We start from the raw sequence: 21,698 nt of genomic DNA, 5'->3' as shown, positions 1-21,698 counted from the left end.
TGGTGTGGCCCAGCTGGGCCCAGTGAGACACCAGGGGCTCATCCATCCGCAGGGAATGAATGTTAGAACAATGTTCTATCATTCTAGTTTCTAGCATCCTCGTAGTTTTGCCAACATACAGAAATGGGCAAGGGCAATTAACGACATAGATGACTCCTTTTGTCATACAGTTGGACTCAGAACGGAGCTTAAAAAACCAGCCGGAGGTGTGATGTGTAAACCCAGAGGAGGCAGACGTGTGACTGCACATAGTGCAGTGACCACATGGTTGATGGAAGCCACCCGTGCCACTCGTCCTGTCAGTAGTTGGCAGTGCAGTATGTACCAGACGGTCACGTAGATTTTGTCCCTGACAAAAAGTAATACGTAGGGAACTGTGGAGGAGTGCTGTAAGTTCTAATGAAGACCAATGATGCCGGATCATATTGGCAATGGTCCTACCCATTATTGAAAAAGGCAAAATACAGTTGTTGGCTCCATCCTCTAAGTTCGTGGGTGAAAGAAATAGCCAATCCCTATGGGTATACAAAGCCCTCTTAAAGTCTTTCTTAACCACTCTAATGGGATAGCCCCGTTCCAAAAAAACGGATCGTCATGTTATGCGCTTGCGACAAAAATTCTACTTGAGTGGAACACAGGCGGCGCAACCTTAAAAACTGCCCCGTGGGTATATTGTCACGTAGGGCTCTAGGGTGACAACTTTGGTAGGACAAGAGGGTGTTACGATCAGTATTTTTTCGGTACAGTGTGGTAACAAACTTATCTTCTGATACTGAAATCAAAATATCTAGAAACGGAATTTCACGCGGATGGATACAAAAATTAAACTGTATATGTCTACTCAAGGAATTGATCCAATCAATAAACATATAAAATTGCGCGTCCGTCCCACACCAGATGATGAAAATATTGTCAATATAACGACGCCACAAAAAAATGAATCTAAACCAGTCAGAAGGATAAATAAAGTCTTTCTCAAATTGGTCCATAAATAAACAGGCAAGGCTGGGGGCCATTGTAGCCCCCACAGCCGTGCCCTTTATTTGTTGGTAATATGTGTCTTGAAATTGGAAAAAACTTTTTGTGAGGGCCAATTCATATAGGCATAGTAAAAATGATGTAGGCACCCGGTGTGGCGAGGGACGAGTGTCTAATGTGTTTTCTATTACTCGGAGAGCCTCATTTTGAGGAATGTTGGAGTACAGCGAAACCACGTCTAAGGTGGCAAAAAAAAAGAGTTCATAAGGAACGGCCAGCTCAGATAATATAGAGATTAAGTGAGAGGAGTCCCAGACATATGATTTAATCTGTGGGACAAATGGTTTTAGAAACACATCTACAAATTGAGATAGTGGTTCTAAAAGGGACCCGATCTCGGAAACAATGGGGCGGCCAGGGGGGTGTACCAGGGTTTTATGAATCTTAGGTAAAGTGTAAAATAAAGGCATTATAGGATTAGAGGAAACCAAAAACTTGGCCTCTTTGTTGGTTATGATATGTCGGTCAAATGCCCCATGAACCAGATCTTTAATTTCCACCATTAAAGACGTAGTGGGATCAGTTGGTAAAGGACTGTAAAACGTGGAATTCTGTAACTGTCGTAACACCTCCTCCTCGTAGTCTGTCCGGTTCTGTACCACAATCCCACCCCCCTTATCCGCTGGTTTTATGATAATTGAACTGTCCCTTGCTAAATCGTCAATGGCCCGGAGATCCTCTTTGGAAAGATTATAACGAACATACTGTTTATTTGAAAAAATGGTATATGCATCCTTACAAACTAAACGTTCAAACGCACCAAGCAGTGCATCGGTGGGACCAGGGGGAATCCACTGGGACTTAGGGTGGACGACAGAGAGATCAGCTGTTGATGGAACATCTGTAAAAAATAATTTCAATTTCAAGCGTCGAAAAAAACGATGTAGGTGTACAAACAAATCAAAAAGGTCACCCTTGATCGTGGGAACAAATGAGAGACCCCGCCGTAGAACCCCGAGTTCAGATGTAGTTAGTGAACGTGATGACAAATTAAATACTATTTCCGGAGCTACAGCCATGGGTCGGCCTGTGAGCGTGTAATCCAAGCGGGTCTCTGTGTATTCTGTGTCGGTGGAGCTCCACGGGGACGTAGTGCTCGAGTGTCCCGTTGCTGGCCTGAGTCCAAAAAAGATGCAGCAATTGAGGAGTAATGAGAGGCCGCAGGTGGCCCTGAAACTGTACCGTCTTGGACTACCGTTGTTCCACGGTCTCGGGGAAAAATTGGTTGAGAAGCGTGGGTAACATCCTGAGGCAGGGAGCCGTGATTTCGACGGATGTGACCACGGTTGCGCTGTGATAGCAAATCCTCGGCTGAAGAATCCCCAGAGGAAGAGGAGTCTTCCGCGAAGGTAACCTTTTTTGATGGTTTTTAGGTCATCCATTTATAGACATAGCCCGTTTTATAATCGGCTTCATCGCGTTGAAATTTGCTAAACTTAACTGCTTTTAGATCAGTCCGAAATTTTCTCAGATTTTCATGGAATTCACCCAATTGTTGGTCAAAGAGTTCAATGGACAGTGAATGTTTAATAATGTCCAATTTTTGAGCAACTTCTTCTTTTAAGTTCACCTGGAGTTCTTTGTTTGTCTCAATGATCAATACCATGAAGTCCAGTGAACATTTATTTAATATCTGGTTCCACCGGGTAAGGAATGTAGAATTGTCGGTGTGTAATCTGGGTTCCTTTTGGATGCAGAGTCCCCTCAGGATTCGCCTCACCCGACAATACTCTATAAGCGTCGAAGAGTGCAGCTCAGTCCTCGTGAGGCGTTTCTGTACATTGATTAAATCAGTCCAGGAGACTGAAGGAGTAACGTCCGCCGAAGTGTCTTCAAAGAATGGGGAAGCTGTCAGAACCGCATTTACAGCCTCCTCTGAATAACTAAAGGTATATTCATCAATAGTAGCCATTAAGCGCTTCAATCAAACAGCACAAATCCAAACAAAGAAGAAGCAATCCCTTGCACATCCGCAAGTAACCGGGAGCACTGGTGCAGGCAGAAACTTATAACCACCAAAACTTGTCAGTAAATCATGTTTTAATGTTCCAAGCACTTCCAAAATCACTTAAAATGGCAACTCCATAAATCATAACATCAGATTTCAGCAGTCCCCCGATACGGTTCTGTGTTTCGCTAGGCTGCATCGGGAGGGATCAGAGACATGATTGTATCTATAAACACAAAAAAATATACATAGTTGAATGGCTTCCATTCAACTATGTATATTTGTTTTGCTGAAATCTGATGTTATGATTTACAGAGTTGCCATTTTAAGTGATTTTGGAAGTGCTTGGAACATTAAAACACGATTTACTGACAAGTTTTGGTGGTTTATAAGTTTCTGCCTGCACCAGTGCTCCTGGGTAATTGAAATCTCCCATTATTATTGCACTGCCAAATTGGTTTGCTTCCCTGGTTTCTCTTAGCACTTCATCATCTGTCTGACCATTTTGTCCAGGTGGACGGTAGTATACTCCTATCACTATACTCTTACCCAACACACATGGGATTTCTACCCATATAGATTCTACTGAGCATTTAGTCTCTTGTATGATCTTTATCCTGTTGGACTCTATACTCTCCCGGACATAAAGTGCCACACCCCCACAAAGTTGATCCTCCCTATCATTGCAATATAATTTGTACCCTGATATAGCACTGTCCCATTGGTTATCCTCCTTCCACCAAGTCTCTGTGATGCCAATTATGTCAATCTCATCATTTGCTGCTATACACTCTAACTCTCCCATCTTACTACTTAGACTTCTGGCATTGGCATACAGACATTTCAAAGTGTGTTTTTTGATTGTTTTAACAACCTGCTTTTCAGTTGTTTGGGATAATTCGGAAATCATTAGCTCTTGTGATTTTTTACATATAGGTATATGAACTATGTTTGCATTTAATGGAACCTCTCTGTTGGGATGCCCTAACTCTCCTGTTTCATTAGTATCCTTCAAGGATACATTTCTCCGAACCATGCACTGCTGAGTGACTGTCGGCTTTCCCCTTGTTCTAGTTTAAAAGCTGCTCTATCTCCTTCCTTAAATCCTGTCTCCTCTGTTCTCCTTCCAGCATGCCACTCTGTTGTAGATCTTAGTATCATCCGCAAATAGACAGATTTTACCTTCTATCCTTTCCGCAATGTCGCTCACAAAATGCTGAAAAGAACCAGTCCCAACACCGATCCCTGTGGCATTCCACTTAACACTATTCTCTCTTCAGAGTAGATTCCATTTACCATCACTCATTGTCTTCTATCTGTCAACCAGTTTGTAATCCATGCCAACACCTTGGAGCTGACTCCCAGGCTTCTTATTTTGTTGATGAGTGTTCTGTGTGGGACTGTATCAAAAGCTTTACTAAAATCCAAGTAAATTACATCGAGCGCTCTTCCCTGATCCAGTTCTGTAGTCACCCCATCAAAGAAATCAATTAGATTCGTCTGACAGGACCTTCCCCAGGTGAATCCATGCTGCTTCTGAGAGAGCAATCCACCGGATTGTAGATGGTTTACTATCCTTTCCTTCAGCAGAGTCTCCATTAATTTTCCCACCACCGAGGTGATTCAGTTGTTTATTTAGTCTCTTGCAGGGTCTTTATCCTGTTGGACTCTATGCCATCCCTGACATAAAGCGCCACCCTGCCACCAAGTTGCTCCTCTCTATCATTGTGATATAATGTGTCCCTGGTTTAGCACTAACCCATTGGTTATCCTTTTCCCACCATATCTCTGTGATGACAATAAAGTCTGTCATCAGTCATTGCTATGTACTCTTAACTTTCCCATGTTATTTCTTAGACTTATGGCATTAGCATGCAAACATTTCAAAGTGTGTTTTTTGTTTGTATTAACTTTCTGCTTTTCAGTTGACAGGGTTAAATTGGAATCTTTTAGCGCAGGTGAGTCTTTAATTATAGGCACTTGGACCACTTTTCTTATTATTGGAACCTCTCTGTTGGGATACCCTTATTCTAATACTTCATTAGTATCCTTTGAAGATAGCTCCCTCCGAACCATGCGCTGCTGAATAACTGTTGGCTTTCCCCTTTAATTTAGTTTAAGCTGCTCTTTCTCCTTTTTAAAGGTTAGTGCCAGCAGCCTGGTTTCACCTTGGTTAAGGTGGAGCCCATCCCTTCGGAAAAGATTCTCCCTTCCCCAAAAGGTTCCCCAGTTCCTTACAAAACTGGATCCCTCTTCCTTGCACCATCGTCTCATCCATGCTTTGAGAATCTGGAACTTTGCCTGACTCTTTGACCTGCACGTGGAACAGGGAACATTTCAGCAAATGCTATCCTTGGCTTCCAGAACCTCCCTCCAACATTTTCCTATGTCGTTGGTGCCCACATGTACCATGACAGCCAGCTCCTCCCCAGCACTGTCTAAAATCCTATCTAGGTGACACGTGAGGTACAATGGACAATTTTATTCATAGGTTACAAATTACTAGTAATAGGTCTGAAATTTCATTTTTTAGTTCTTTCAGATCCCTGGGATGTATAAAATCCAGTCCAGGCAATTTGCTACTCTTCAGTTTATCAGTCTAGCTTACAAAACTTCCAGTTTCACCGTGATTTGGTTCAATTCATCTCAATCATCACCTTGAAAGCCATCTCCAGAATGGGTATCTTCTGTTCCTAACAACCTCTTTAGTAAACACCGAAGCAAAGAATTCATATAGTCTTTCCACGATGGCTTTATCTTCCTTAAGTGCCTCATTAACCCCTCTGTCATCTAAGTGGCCAACTGACTCCCTTGCAGGCTTTCTGCTTTGGATATATTTTTAAAAGTTTTCATTATGAGTTTTAATCTCTATGGCCAACTTCTTTTCAAATTGTCTCTTAGCTTGTCATATCAGTGTTTTACATATACCTTGACAGTCCTTATGCATTTTCCCTTCCATTTTTTAAAGAAGTTATTTTGGCTAAAATAGCCTCTTTTAACACACCTTTTAACCATGCCACCAATTGTTTGGCATTCCTTTCACCTTTCTTAATGTGTGGAATACATCTGGATTTCGATTCTAAGATGCTATTTGTAAACAAGTCCATGCCTGTTGTACACTCTTAACCTATCTAGCTGCACCTTTCTTTTGTTTTTTCTATTTTTCTCATTATCTCAAAATTTCCCTTTGTAAAGTTTAGTATTGAAGCTGTATTGTCCCCCTTCCACTTATTAAGTCAAATTTGATCATGTTATGATCACTATTGCCAAGTGACCCCACCACCATAACCTCTTGAACCAAATCCTGCCTTCCACTAAGAATTAGATCTAAAATAGCTCCCTAAACCAATTGCTCCAAGAAGCAGTCAATTTAACCATCCAGGAACTTTACATCTCTATCATGTCCTGATGTTACATTTACCCATTCAGTATTGGGGTAATTGAAATCTTCCATTATTACTGCACTGCTAAATTGATTAGCTTCCCTAATTTGACTTAGCATTTTGTCAGTCTTATAATTTGAACTAGGTGGCTGCTAGAATACTCTTAACGCTAAACTTTTCCCCAACACACATGGGATTTCTATCCATAAAGACTCTACTTTGCACTTAGTTTCTCGCAGGATGGATTCTGTCATCCCGGACATAATGTGCCACCTTTTCCCCCCCACCACCAACAAAGTTGATCATTCTTATCATTGTGGTATAATTTGTACCCTGGTGTAGCACTGTCCTATTGGTTATCCTCCTTCCACCAGGTCTCTGATATGCCAGTTATGTCTATCTCATCCACTTCTGTACACTCTACCTCTCCCATCTTACTTATTAGACATTGCAAAATGTGTTTTTTGTTTGTACAAAAAGTGTTTTTTGTTTGTATTATCTGCTTTTCAGTTGACAGGGATAATTTGGAATCTTTTAGTTCAGGTGATTCTTTAATTATAGGCATATGGACATTTATACTTTTATTGGAACTCTCTGTTGGGATGCCTTACTTTCCTGTTTTGTTAGTGTCTTTTTGGAGATACCTCCCTCTAAACCATGTGCTGCTGAGTGACTGTTGGCTTTCCCATTTGTTCTAGTTTAAAAGCTGCTATATCTTTTTAAAGGTTGGTGCCAGCAGTCTGGTTCCACCATGGTTAAGGTGAAACTCATCCTTTCGGAAAAGACTCCCTCTTCCCTCCACCATCGTCTCACCCATGTATTGAGACTCTGGAACTCTGCCTGCCTCTGGGAATCTGCATGTGGAACAGGGAGCATTTCATAGAATGCTACCCTAGAGGTTCTGGATTTCAGCTTTCTATCTAAAAGCCTAAATTTGTCTTCCAGAACCTCTCTCCTATGTTTTCCTATGTTGTTAGTGTCCACATTTATCATGATAACCAGCTTCTCCCCAGTACTGTCTAAAATCCTAACTAGGGTGATGTGTGAGGTCCACCACTTTCGCACCAGGCAGGTAAGTTGCCAGGTGATCCTCAAGTCCACCAGCCACCCTGCTTTCTCCATTCCTAATAATCGAATCATCAACTATGATGGCTGACCTAGCCCTTCACTCCTCTGCAGTAGCCCTGGGAAACTCATCCTCAGTGCGAGAGAACAATCACCTGGAGAGCAGGTCCTTACTACAGAATCACTTCCTGCTATTCCAGGGTGATGCTCTCCGACCAGGAGACCTTCTTCCTCCAAGGCAGCACCAGGGCTGCCAGACTGGAGTTGATACTTGGCTACTATGTCCCTAAAGATCTAATCTATATACATCTGTCTGCCTCACCTCCTCCAGGCTTGCCACTCTAGCTTCCAGAGATCATACTCATTCTCTGAGAGCCAGGAGCTATTTGCACCAGGGGCACACATACAGTCTCTTACCAATGGGTAAAAAATCATACATGTAATACTTGTTGAAAAAGTCTGGAAGGCCCCCTCTATTGCTGCTGGATTGCAGCCTTCATCTTAATTTTAATGAGTTCTTAATTAAGTTCAGGTTGCTAAGGGAAGAGGAATGAGTAAATTATACTAAAAAATTATTGGTGTTCTCACTATTAATCTGGTAGTGATCTGCAAGGGGATAATTAAACTCTTGGTAAGGGCTTGGGCAATCCTTTGTTTTAGATAACAACCTAATTAATTTTTAATGTGACAGTATCTCTTTCCTATAAATCAAAGGATGAGCTCTAGAGGTAGATGGGAGGGAAAGAGAGACACTAGAATTAACCTTCTCTGGCTGGATTTTTATATCTCTCAAACACACACACAGAAGAATATACTCCCACTATTTCACCTCTCCACTAAACATTTTAAGTCCTAAAATTTTCTAAAGCAATACTTACGAGCATCTTCAGCCACCAGCAAGATGATCTCCTCTCAATGCTTCATATTGAAAAGCATGTAGCCAAATAACTCAGATATCCAGCTAAATTAATATTTAGATATTTATCCAGCTAAATTCTAGCCAGATAACTTATAAATCATGGTAAAATTTAGCATGGGGTATTCTAGGGGCATAACTGAGAGGAGCTGAATCTGGCTAACTTGGATATTCAGAATTAGGATAATTTATCCAGCTAAGTCTGGTTATCCTGTAGACCTTTCCTAAAGTTATCCAGATAGACTTATCTGGCTAAATTTAGAATAGCCAAATTATAGGCATACCACTCAATATACAGGCTAATTTAGACAGATAGTTTAATCCAGCTGACTAGCCAAGCAACAGAGCAGCTGAATATGGACCCCTATGAGTTTTCCTCTCCCAATTGAAAGGAAATGGAGTCAGAATTCCTACTCATTCAGAGTGAAATTTGTTATATCTTGATGGTGTTTCAGGTCTGAATTGTCACTCCTTCACCATATTTTCTTGGTCTGGGTTCGTCTATGATGGAGAAACCCTGAGGACATACTTTGTTAGTGGTACTCCACTTGCCTCATCTAAGCATGTTTCTATTATCCATAGGATGTCTTTTTTTTAATTCATTTATGATGTCTTGGATCTTTGGATATCTTACGTTGACTGATCTGACGTGCAGTAATCTTATGTGTGCATACATTTTATGAGCAAGGATTAGTAAGTGGATTTTTGGAAGCCATTTCAGGGTTGCTGTGTGTGTAGTTTCTGAACATAAGAAATTGCCATGCTGGGTCAGAACAAGGGGTCCATCAAGCCCAGCATCCTGATTGCAACAGAGGCCAAACCAGACCACAAGAACCTGGCAATTATCCAAACACTAAGAAGATCCCATGCTTCTGATGCTATTAATAGCAGTGGCTATTCCCTAAGTAAACCTGATTAATAGCAGTGAATGGACTTCTCCAAGAACTTATCCAAACCTTTTTTGAACCCAGCTACACTAACTGCACTAACCACATCCTCTGGCAACAAATTCCAGAGCTTTATTGTGCGTTAAGTGAAAAAGAATTTTCTCTGATTAATCTTAAATGTGCTACTTGCTAACTTCATGGAATGCCCCCTGTCCTTCTATTATTCGAAAGTGTAAATAACCGATTCACATCTACTCGTTCAAGACCTCTCATGATCTTAAAGACCTCTATCATATCCCCCTCAGCCATCTCTTCTCCAAGCTGAACAGCCCTAACCTCTTCAGCCTTTCCTCATAGGGGAGCTGTTCCATCCCCTTTATAATTGTTGCCTTTCTCTGTACCTTCTCCAGCGCGACTATATCTTTTTTGAGATGCGGTGACCAGAATTGTACACAGAATTCATGGTGCAGTCTCACCATGGAGCGATATAGAGGCATTATGACATTATGTTTTATTAATTTATTTATTTTGCACTCCTGTTTCATGTGAACCAGCATGATGGGACTTTTGTCTTGAATGTTGGTATATAAAAAACTTAAATAAATAAATAAATAAATAAATTAACCATTCCCTTCCTAATAATTCGTAACATTCTGTTTGCTTTTTTGACTGCTGCAGCACACTGAGCCATTGATTTTAAAGTATTATCCACTATGATGCCTAGATCTTTTTCCTGGGTGGTAGCTCCTTATATGGAACCTAACATTGTGTAACTACAGCAAGGGTTATTTTTCCCTATATGCAACACCTTGCACTTGTACACATTCAATTTCATCTGCCATTTGGATGCCCAATCTTCCAGTCTTGCAAGGTCCTCCTGTTATGTATCACAATACGCTTCTGATTTAACTACTCTTAATAATTTTGTATCATCTGCAAATTTGATAACCTCACTCGTCGTATTCCTTTCCAGATCATTTATATATATATTGAAAAGCACTGGTCCAAGTACAAATCCCTGAGACACTCCACTGTTTACCCTTTTCCACTGAGAAAATTGACGATTTAATCCTACTCTGTGTTTCCTGTCTTTTAACTAGTTTGTAATCCACGAAAGGACATCGCCTCCTATCCCATGACATTTTAGTTTTCTTAGAAGCCTCTCATGAGGGACTTTGTCAAACGCCTTCTGAAAATCCAAATACAGTACATATACTGGTTCACCGTTATCCACATGTTTATTAACCCCTTCAAAAAATGAAGCAGATGTGTTAGGCAAGACTTCCCTTGGGTAAATCCTTGTTGACTGTGTTCCATTAAACCATGTCTTTCTATATGCTCTATGATTTTGATCTTTAGAATAGCTTCCACTATTTTTCCCGGCACTGAAGTCAGGATGACTGGTCTATAATTACCCCGATCGCCCCTGGAGCCTTTTTTAAATATTGGGGTTACATTGCCACCCTCCAGTCTTCAGATACAATGGATGATTTTAATGATAGGTTACAAATTTTAACTAATAGATCAGAAATTTCATTTTTTAGTTCCTTCAGTACCCTAGGATGCATACCAACCGGACCAGGTGATTTGCTACTTTTTAGTTTGTCAATCTGGCCTACTACATCTTCCATGTTCACAGTGATTAAGTTCAGTTTGTCTGACTCATCACCCCTGAAAACCATCTCCGGAACTGGTATCTCCCCAACATCCTCATTAGTAAACACAGAAGCAAAGAATTCATTTAGTCTTTCTGCAATGGCCTTATCTTCCCTAAGAGCCCCTTTAACCCCTCGGTCATCCAGTGGTCCAACCGACTCCCTCACAGGTTTCTTGCTTCGGATATATTTAAAAAAGTTTTATTATGAGTTTTTGTCTCTATGGCTAACTTCTTTTCAAATTCTCTCTTCGCCTGTTTTATCAATGTTTTTTACGTAACTTGACAATGCTTATGTTTTATCCTATTTTCTTCAGATGGATCCTTCCAATTTTTGAAGGATTTTTTTTGGCTAAAATAGCCTCTTTCACCTCACCTTTTAACCATGACAGTAATCATTTTGCCTTTCTTCCACCTTCCTTAATGTGTGGAATACATATGGACTGCGCCTCTAGGATTGTATTTTTAAACAATGTCCATGCCTGTTGAACACTTTTAACCTTTGCAGCTGCACCTTTCAGTTTTTTTCTATTTTCCTCATTTTATCAAAGTTTCCCTTTTGAAAGTTTAGTGTTAGGGCTGCAGATTTACTTTATTGTCCCACTTCCAGTTATTAGTTTAAATTTGATCATGTTATGATCACTGTTGCCAAGTGGCCTCACCACTGTTACCTCTCTCCCCAAATCCTTCGTTCCACTAAGAATTAAATCTAAAATAGCTCCCTCTCTTGTTGGTTCCGGAACCAATTGTTCCATGAAACAGTAATTTATTACATCCAGGAACTTTGTCTCCAGCAACTCCTGATGTTACGTTTACCCAGTCAATATTGGGGTAATTGAAAACTCCCATTATTATTGCACTGCTAAATTGATTATCTTCCCTGATTTCTCTTAGCATTTCATCATCTGTCTAATCATTTTGTCCAGGTGGACGGTAGTATACTCCTATACTCTTCCCAACACACATGGGATTTCTACCCATACAGATTCTGCTGAGCATTTAGTCTCTTGTATGATCTTGATCCTGTTGGACTCTATACCTTCCCGGACATAAAGTGCCACACCCCCACCAAGTTGATCCTCCCTATCATTGCGATATAATTTGCACCCTGATATAGCACTGTACCATTGGTTATCCTCCTTTCACCAAGTCTCTGTGATGCCAATTATGTTTGCTCTTCTCTTTTTAATTTTATGTGGTTGGGGGATGACCATGATTTCCTCTCCCTGTATCACTGGAATTTTGGGGATCTCTGTAGTTTCTGCACTGGATGAACCTTGTGGCCTTAGAATCATGTTGAGGAGCCCAGCCTTCCTGTTATTAGCCAACATGTTTTGCATGATCTTCAAAGGATGCTGAGGAGGACAAAAAAAGTGTAATGTGGGTGATAAGTAAAAACAAAAAGGAAGATCAAGGTATCTTTATATTGCATTTTTTGTCCTATTTGCTGTTCTCCCAGACACTTCCATATAGTTTAGCTCTAATTTTATATGTTTAGCTCATAATTACAGATTGAATCACAGTTGGTTATATCCACTGCTATTGATATAACTAAGATTGCTGCAGGCTGTCTATCAATGTAAACCTATCAGACAAACTATGGTAATCAGCAGTGCGAGGTAACCTTAATCTTTTGTATCAGGAAGGCAAAAATAAAAAAAGTGAGCCCCTGAAAAGAATCTCTGATTTATTTTATTTATTTTTTATTTCCACAAATTCTAGTCCATGGATTCACCAGTAGATTGCAATCAATATACATAATAAAGCATAACAAAACCTTACATAGCACAAAACATAAAGTCTCTCCTAGTTACTGCTATTATGTAACGAGTTTACAGCAAAGATTAGACTTCAGACTTGCATTCACAAATGCATTAGTTATTTTCAGAGATTATATCAGCATTTATTTAGCTTTTACATCTTGGTTCATGTACAGCAAAGAACATATGTAGATTAAAATTTGCCATGCAGAGATGTGAGATTATGGGCTTGATCTTCAAAACCATGTACACGCATAAAATCTGGTATTATGCACACACATGGCTATTATAGAATGCTTGTATTTCAGTGCACATAAAATCATTCATATAACCCGATACACAAACGAGAGTAGGTGTTTCAGCAGAATGGGGTTTGGACTTACATGCATACTTTTTTATTTTCAAAAGTATGCCTGTATGTTGTCTTGCCCAAGTTACGCCTCAATAGAGCAGGCGGAACCTACTGCAGGTGAGTTTTTGCTCATTCCAAGGCAATTATCTGCAGATTTTCAAAGCAAACATATGCACAGAAATTCATTTTGAAAATTGAGGGTAAAGTCTGCATGTACCTTTCATGGGCAGACATTATCCTTATGTGCCCCAGATAAAGATAACCTTATCACAGTCTCAAAATTTCTTTTGTTGTAGTGGTCGGAAGAAGCATGTGCAGCTCACCTTACTCAGAGGGATGGATACCAAGCAGCTACTCAAGGACAACTCAAAGATCAGCTGTACCAAGAAATTATCCATTACTTTGACAAGGGCAAGGTAAAGACTCGTTTTTTCATACACACATACTTGCAAACATAGTTTTCTTGTTCACCAAATGACATTTAAAGAGAATCTGATTTGTTGCAAATTTAGGTTTGCTAAATTTTATGCTTTCTTCTTGCAAATGCTTAATAAGTCCTGCATAAAATCCTATTAGCTTTTTAGTTATACATACAAAAGCATTCCTTCAGAAATGCTTATTAAAGTATTAACTGGGAAATAAGAAAAACATCTCATTTTCTAAAAGGTTCTTGTATAATTAATTGAATTGCTTCATGTGAAATTGTGCATTAATATAATTTTTTTTTCAATTAAAGCTTTCTCAGGGCAATCACAATGATATGCTTTCAGTTTCTTGCTTGCAGTCACTGACTTCAAGGCTGGTTCAAGAGGATATATTGAAATCAATCTGAGTAGGAGAATCCTTTATGGATGAAAGCATTATCATCATTGCCAACAAGAATAGCACTGAGTCAGAGTGGTATGACAAAATTGTTCATTTCACTTAATCTTAAATTAAAATTAAATTAAGGCTTCTTTTCAAGAGATGTGTTTAAAGTACTGTAAGTACATGGATCCATTACAAATTATATACCAATGGAACAGTTTTATTTTCATGGAAGTAATGACCCAACTCCTTATCTTTTTCCTAACAGTAATAAAGATTTACTTAGAATTCTCAATAAAGCAATATATAAAACAGATATACAGCATTGAATCTGTGTAATTTAGAATTTAAATCCAAACAAGATGTGTCATTATATAATAAATGCTCAATTTTTATTTGAAAAATATAAAACATCACAGCATAACACTCCCAATTTCACATACAATATCTTAATATTATATCAAAAACGCCCCTTTTTGATTTTTACCACTCATCTTAAAACACAAAAACAAAACAAAAAAAAAACAACAAACAACCAATAAGCTCTATCAAGGGCCCACAACATACAACAAAAAATAAATCTATTCACAAAAAACTTTGGGTCAATTTTAAAAGGAGCGCGCAGTGCGTGCGGTTCCCGGCATGCACGCATGGATGCGCCAATTTTATGATATGCACGCGCCAGCATGTGCGTATTATAAAATTTGATGGCACAGGAGGGCCTAATTTTCAATTAATACGCACGGTGATGCAATTGGGCATCCCCATTTCCCTCCCAGTCTGCTCTAATTAAGGAGCGGACTGGGAGGGAAGTTCCCTACCCCCCTACCTAAACTCCCTCCCTCTTCCCCTCTCCTTCCCACCCCCTAAACCCTTCCTACTTACTTTTTTTTTGTTTTATTACTTACTACTCCTCTGGAGCAGAAGTAATCTGCACACGCTGGCCAGCTGCCGGCACATGTTTCCCCAGGTCAGTGTAGAATGGTGCTGTCTTAGCCCCCCCCCCCCCCCCCCCGGGCCCACCCCTTTGGAGAGGCCCAGCACCGGGGTTTACGCGCATGGCCGGGCCCATTTTAAAATGCGCACAAGGCCTGGCCATGCACGTAAACACTGGCTTTACGCGTGGGCCTTTGAAAATCCAGGCTTTTATGAGAGGATTCCTCAATTGTAATTAAACTAGCAAATAAGGGAAATTGCATTGCCACCTTAAACAAAGTGCATTACTTACAAGAGGCTTATAGGCAGTTGATTTATTTATTTATTTCAATATGAGAAATTATTGTTGGATCCAACTTCTAGATTGACAGAACAAGTGTCTGTATTGGTTTAGAAAAACCCATACTGGGTCAGACCAAGGGTCCATCAAGCCCAGCATCCTGTTTCCAACAGTGGTAAATCCAGGCCATAAGAACCTGGCAAGTACCCAAAAACTAAGTCTATTCCATGTTACCGTTGCTAATGGGAGTGGCTATTCTCTAAGTGAACTTAATAGCAGGTAATGGACTTTTCCTCCAAGAACTTATCCAATCCTTTTTTAAACACAGTTATACTAATTGCACTAACCACATCCTCTGGCAACAAATTCCAGAGTTTAATTGTGCGCTGAGTAAAAAAGAACTTTCTCCAATTAGTTTTAAATGTGCCCCATGCTAACTTCATGGAGTGCCCCCTAGTCTTTCTACTATCCGAAAGAGTAAATAACTGATTCACATCTACCCGTTCTAGACCTCTCATGATTTTAAACACCTCTATCATATCCCCCCTCAGCCGTCTCTTCTCCAAGCTGAAAAGTCCTAACCTCTTTAGTCTTTCCTCATAGGGGAGCTGTTCCATTCCCCTTATCATTTTGGTAGCCCTTCTCTGTACCTTCTCCATCGCAATTATATCTTTTTTGAGATGCGGCGACCAGAATTGTACACAGTATTCAAGGTGCGGTCTCACCATGGAGCGATACAGAGGCATTATGATGTTTTCTGTTTTATTCACCATGCCCTTTCTAATAATTCCCAACATTCTGTTTGCTTTTTTGACTGCCGCAGCACACTGAGCCGATGATTTCAATGTGTTATCCACTATGACGCCTAGATCTCTTTCTTGGGTTGTAGCACCTAATATGGAACCCAACATTGTGTAATTATAGCATGGGTTATTTTTCCCTATATGCATCACTTTGTATTTATCCACATTAAATTTCATCTGCCATTTGGATGCCCAATTTTCCAGTCTCACAAGGTCTTCCTGCAATTTATCACAATCTGCTTGTGATTTAACTACTCTTTTTTTTTAATTTATATTTTATTAATTTTCACAATTTATGAAAACAAAAAAGAAAAAGTGTATGTATGTATTGCTATTTCCATACACTAAAGTAAATAAAATATAAGAATACACTATACACTTCCACAATTACCTATATTTAGGAGGAGACAAGGAAAAACTAAAACTTTAGTAACCAAATTTTATTTATTTATTTATTTTTAATTTTTGTATACCGACCTTCTTGCATAAAATGCAAATCAGGCCGGTTTACATTGCAAACTGAACAAGCAGGAAATATAATTCCTTAGTCGGATACATAGAACATCTAGAATTAAAAATGTAAATGCAAACTTTTTAGACAGCTTAATAGAGGTTAATTAAATAACAAACATAACTAAACTTATTTTACACAAAGCACGAAAGTTAGCAGGAAGGGGAGCACAAATACCAATCATTAGAAAATACAGAGAGAGAGTATTTTTTTCTATGTGTCTTCTGTCTCTGATATGGAAGTTGGATGTTTATCTGATAAGAAAATTTCTAATTGCTTTGGATCCAAAAAAACATATTTTCTTCCATTAAAATTCAGCAAACACAAACATGAAAATTTTAGAAAAAAAGTAGCACCTAGTGCCACGACTCTAGGTTTTAATGTCAAGAAAGTTCTCCTCCTAGCCTGAGTGGCCCTAGCCACATCAGGATAGATTTGAATACGGTGTCCACAGAATAATATATCTTTAACCGAGAAATATTTCTTAAATAATTTCTCCTTATCCTGCTCGGATACACAAGATATTATCAGAGTAGCTCTCTTATTTATCAGGTCTACCGAATCTTCTAAGAATGTCGATAGGCCTGGTGAGGAGGATTCTTCCCTAGCATCATACCCTCTAGAATCTCTAGGGGTTTTCTGAGGTAAATAAAAAAATTTTGACAATTTAGGGATTTCATCCTCCTCATATAAGAGGTTCTCTTTAAGGTATTTTTTAAATAGTTCCCAAGGGGATAGGAGCCTAGTCATAGGAAAATGTGTTGATCTTAAATTTTTTACTCTTATTAAGTTTTCCATATATTCCATATCTTTATGGATGATCAAACTATCTTTGATAAAAGCATTTTCTGATGCTTGTATCAGTTGTAATTTATTAGTGACCATTACCATATCCTTTTCACATTTATCAATTTTCTTCTTGTGATTTTCTATAGACATCTTATTTTCTTTATAGTAGCCATTAATGAATTATTCATCTTAATTATATTACTATCTAACTTCATTATCATTTTCCCCAGGTCTTCTAAGGTTAGCTTCTCCTGGGTTCCCCCGAGGGTTCTCCCAGAGGACAGGCTAACCTTCATACCAGTAGAATTAGACTGCTCTAATTGAGAGGAGATACTTTTCTCAGTCCAATTGGCTTCAGCCTGATTACTCAGGCTATCGTCCTTTTGGACCAATCCTACCGGTACTTCAGCTGGATCCGAAGATAATACTCCAGCTGGCTGTAGGGGAGACTTCGGGCCTTCGCCAGGACTCAGGGATGCATAAGACTCTGCTCCCCCACTGTCCTCTCTTGGCTGTTCCACCATCCTTACCACGTGGTGGTTCATGGGTCCAATGCATGTTAGTTGACTAGGTGAGGAGGTTATTATCCTAGCCTTCCTTTTCCTCCCCTTAGAAGGTAATTAGAAACACTAAAAACAAAACCGGCAGCACCTTCAGCCGGTACCCGGTCTTCCCCGGTCTAAGCCGGTCAAAGCCGCGCGCCCCTTCGGAGTGCGTGGCGCCGCCCCTCCAAAGATTTTATAGCGAGGGGGGGGTGGGGTGGGCGTCGGACTGATGTCACCTCCCAGCGACTCGGTCCTCCGTGGTTAACTCTCACCAGCTGATACACGTCTCAGAAGGAGCGGACGCCTCTCTCTCCTTCACACCTCCTCCTGGCTCAATGTTCTCCCTCCAAAGATTTTATAGCGAGGGGGGGGGGTGGGGTGGGCGTCGGACTGACGTCACCTCCCAGCGACTCGGTCCTACGCGGTTAACTCTCACCAGCTGATACACGTCTCAGAAGGAACAGACGCCTCTCTCTCCTTCACGCCTCCTCCTGCGTGATTTAACTACTCTGAACAATTTTGTGTAATCTGCAAATTTGATTAGCTCACTTGTCATATTTCTTTCCAGATCATTTATAAATATATTGAAAAGTAAGGGTCCCAATACAGATCCCTGAGGCACTCCACTGGCCACTCTCTTCCACTGAGAAAATTGTCAATTTAATTCTACTCTCTGTTTCCTGTCTTTTAGCCAGTTTGCAGTCCACGAAAGGACATCACCACCTATTCCATGACTTTTTACTTTTCCTAGAAGCCTCTCATGAGGAACTTTGTCAAACGCCTTCTGAAAATCCAAGTATACTACATCTACCAGTTCACCTTTATCCACATGTTTATTAACTCCTTCAAAAAAGTGAAGCAGATTTGTGAGGCAAGACTTCCCTTGGGTAAAGCCATGCTGACTTTGTTCCAGTAAACCATGTCTTTCTATATGTTCTGTGATTTTGATGTTTAGAACACTTTCCACTATTTTTCCTGCACTGAAGTCAGGCTAACTGGTCTGTAGTTTCCCAGATCGCCCCTGGAGCCCTTTTTAAATATTGGGTTACATTTGCTATCCTCCAGTCTTCAGGTACAATAGATGATTTTAATGATAGGTTACAAATTTTTACTAATAGATCTGAAATTTCATTTTTTTAGTTCCTTCAGAACTCTGGGGTGTATACCATCTGATCCAGGTGATTTACTACTCTTCAGTTTGTCAATCAGGTCTACCACATCTTCTAGGTTCACCGTGATTTGATTCAGTCCATCTGAATCATTACCCATGAAAACCTTCTCCATTACGGGTACCTCCCCAACATCCTCTTCAGTAAACACCGAAGGAAAGAAATCATTTAATCTTTCCGCGATGGCCTTATCTTCTCTAAGTGCCCCTTTAACCCCTTGATCATCTAATGGTCCAACTGACTCCCTCACAGGCTTTCTGCTTCAAATATATTTTTTAAAGTTTTTACTGTGAGTTTTTGCCTCTACGGCCAACTTCTTTTCAAATTCTCTCTTAGCCTGTCTTATCAATGTCTTACATTAAACTTGCCAACGTTTATGCTTTATCCTATTTTCTTCTGTTGGATCTTTCTTCCAATATTTGAATGAAGATCTTTTGGCTAAAATAGCTTCTTTCACCTCCCCTTTTAACCATACCGGTAATTGTTTTGCCTTCCTTCTACCTTTCTTAATGTGTGGAATACATCTGGACTGTGCTTCTAGAAGCTTCTTTTTTAATAGAACATCACCCTCAGATCCCTTGTTTTTATTTTTTACATAAGATTCACAAGAGATTATTAGCACCCCTTGCAGACCTGTTGTGTCATATTTAGGTTCATTTTTGGAGCCTTTGTTGAAATTTGTAGAGAAATTTTTGCAGCTTTTTATTTTGGAATCTAACTCTTTTATACATCATTCTTCTTATTTTGTTGAGCTTTTGCAACATTTAATGAGGTAGTAAGTTTATATATTGATTCTTTATACTCAAATATCCCTCAACGAGAAGATTTACCTGTGGTTCTCAAGTTTTGGATCAACGTTGTTCACCAATTCGGGTTCCTACAACATTCCTGGTTAAGTTTGCCTCTTTAGCGCTTACACAGAATTATTTTGAATTCAGTAGTGAAATATTTAAACAAATTAAGGGAACTGCAATAGGAGCCACAATAGTCCTCAATATCGCCTATTTATATGTTTCTGCTTTAAAAAAAAGTATGTATAAGAACATATAAGAACATGCCATACTGGGTCAGACCAAGGGTCCATCAAGCCCAGCATCCTGTTTCCAACAGTGGCCAATCCAGGCCATAAGAACCTGGCAAGTTTATTTATCAATTTTTTGGTTACAGATTACTCATTGGTTAAAATTCATAGATGATATCTTAATGGTATATAATAACATAGTATTGACGGCAGAAAAGGACCAAATGGTCAATCTAGTCTGCCCAGCAGGTTTCTCCTAGTAGTAACTGCTGCTCCATGCAGGTTATCCCAAGTTTCTCTTAAGGGTAGAAGCTGCCATTCCGTGCAGTTATCCCTAAGCCTTTTGGTACCCCATATAACATTAGTGCTAGCAATATTTTTACTGGGTGATGAGCCTCCTTGAAATTTGACAGTGCTGCTTGACGTGCTTGCTTATGGATTTGGCCGTAGAAGCAGTCCCATGCTTTTTCCCTTATATCTATATATCAATACCCCAGATCGTAAAAGTCAGGGTCTATGTTGGTTGTCATTTGAATCCAGTTCTCTTCCCCCTTCCCCCCTCCCATCAAAGTGGAGAGCGATGTTTCAGATTAGTTCAAAAGCATCAAGGTTTATGGTTAAAGGTAGTAATCCCCATGCCTTCTGTTAAGGGTAGAAACTGCTGCACCATGCAGTTTACCACATGCTTATCAGTACCCCAGACTATAAAAGTCTGGGCCGTTGTTCATGGTTTGAATCCAATTCTCCTCCTCCCCACTCCCGCCAAAGTGGAGAGCAATGTTTCAGTTGCATCAAAAACTTCAAGACTTATTAAGAGTAGTAATCGCTCTGCTTTCTGTTAAGGGTAATAACTGTCGCAGCAGCAAGTTACTGCCATGCACCCTTTTCTTCATTTCCATCCTCTATCCTTTAAGGATCAACAGTGTTTATCTAATGGCCCTTTGATTTCTTTGACTGTTTTCCTCTTCACCACCTCCTCTGTAAGGTCATTCCAGGCATCCACCAGCCTCTCTGTGAAGAAATATTTCCTGACTTTGCTTCTGAGTTGTCCCCTCTGGAGTTTCATATCATAACCCCTAGTTCTACTGATTCATTTCCATCAAAAAAGGTTTGAAGTTTGTGCATCATTAATACTTGTCAGGTATCTGAACATCTGTATCATATCTCCCCTGCACCTCCTCTCCTCCAGTCTATACATATTTAGATCCTTCAGCCTCTGCTCGCAGATTTTCTGACACAGACCGCCCACCACCACTTTGGTCACCTTCCTCTGGACCACTTCCATCCTGTCTCTGTCCTATTTGAGATACGGGCTCCAGAACTGAACATAGTACTTCAGATGAGGCCTCACCAAGGATCCATACAAGACTATTATCTCTTCCCTTTTCCTGCTATTTATACTTCTCTCTGCAGCCCAGCATCTTTCTGGCTTTAGCTACCACCTTATGACATTGCTTTGCTGACTTCAGATCACCAGACACAATCACCACAAGGTCCCTCTTCTGGTCCATGCATGATAGTCTTTTGCCCCCATCACATACAGCTATTTTGGATTTCTGCACTCCAAGTGCATGACTCTGCACTTCTGGGCATTGAATCGCAGCTGCCAGATCTTCCTCTATTCAAGTTTTCTTAAATCACTTTTCATTCTCTCTACTCTTTCAGGTGTGTCCACTTTGTTGCAGATCTTAGTATCTGCAAAAAGGCAATCTTTTCCTTCTTATTCCTTCACAATGATGCTCACGAACAGAACCAGTCCAAAAATTGATCCTTGAGGCACTCCAATTAACACCATTCTCTCTTCAGAGTAGGTTCTGTTTCCCATTACACACTG

The 21,698-nt window shown here is 40.0% G+C and overlaps 1 protein-coding gene across 5 annotated transcripts in view; it reads left to right on the top strand.

Moving 5' to 3' along the window:
• Positions 1-21,698, top strand: part of DOCK1 (dedicator of cytokinesis 1) — a 1,428,876-nt gene that overhangs the window by 1,182,076 nt on the left and 225,102 nt on the right. For all 5 annotated transcript variants that reach the window (XM_029610025.1, XM_029610029.1, XM_029610028.1 and 2 more), the window contains one exon: positions 13,300-13,419. In XM_029610025.1, coding sequence (XP_029465885.1) covers positions 13,300-13,419 — 120 coding nt within the window. The remainder of the gene's footprint in view (positions 1-13,299; positions 13,420-21,698) is intronic.

Source organism: Rhinatrema bivittatum, chromosome 7 (assembly GCF_901001135.1).
Source record: "Rhinatrema bivittatum chromosome 7, aRhiBiv1.1, whole genome shotgun sequence".
NCBI classification, from domain to species: Eukaryota; Metazoa; Chordata; class Amphibia; order Gymnophiona; family Rhinatrematidae; genus Rhinatrema; species Rhinatrema bivittatum.
The sequence above is the reverse complement of the archived record's forward strand: the minus strand, read 5'-3'. Positions and strand labels throughout refer to the sequence as shown.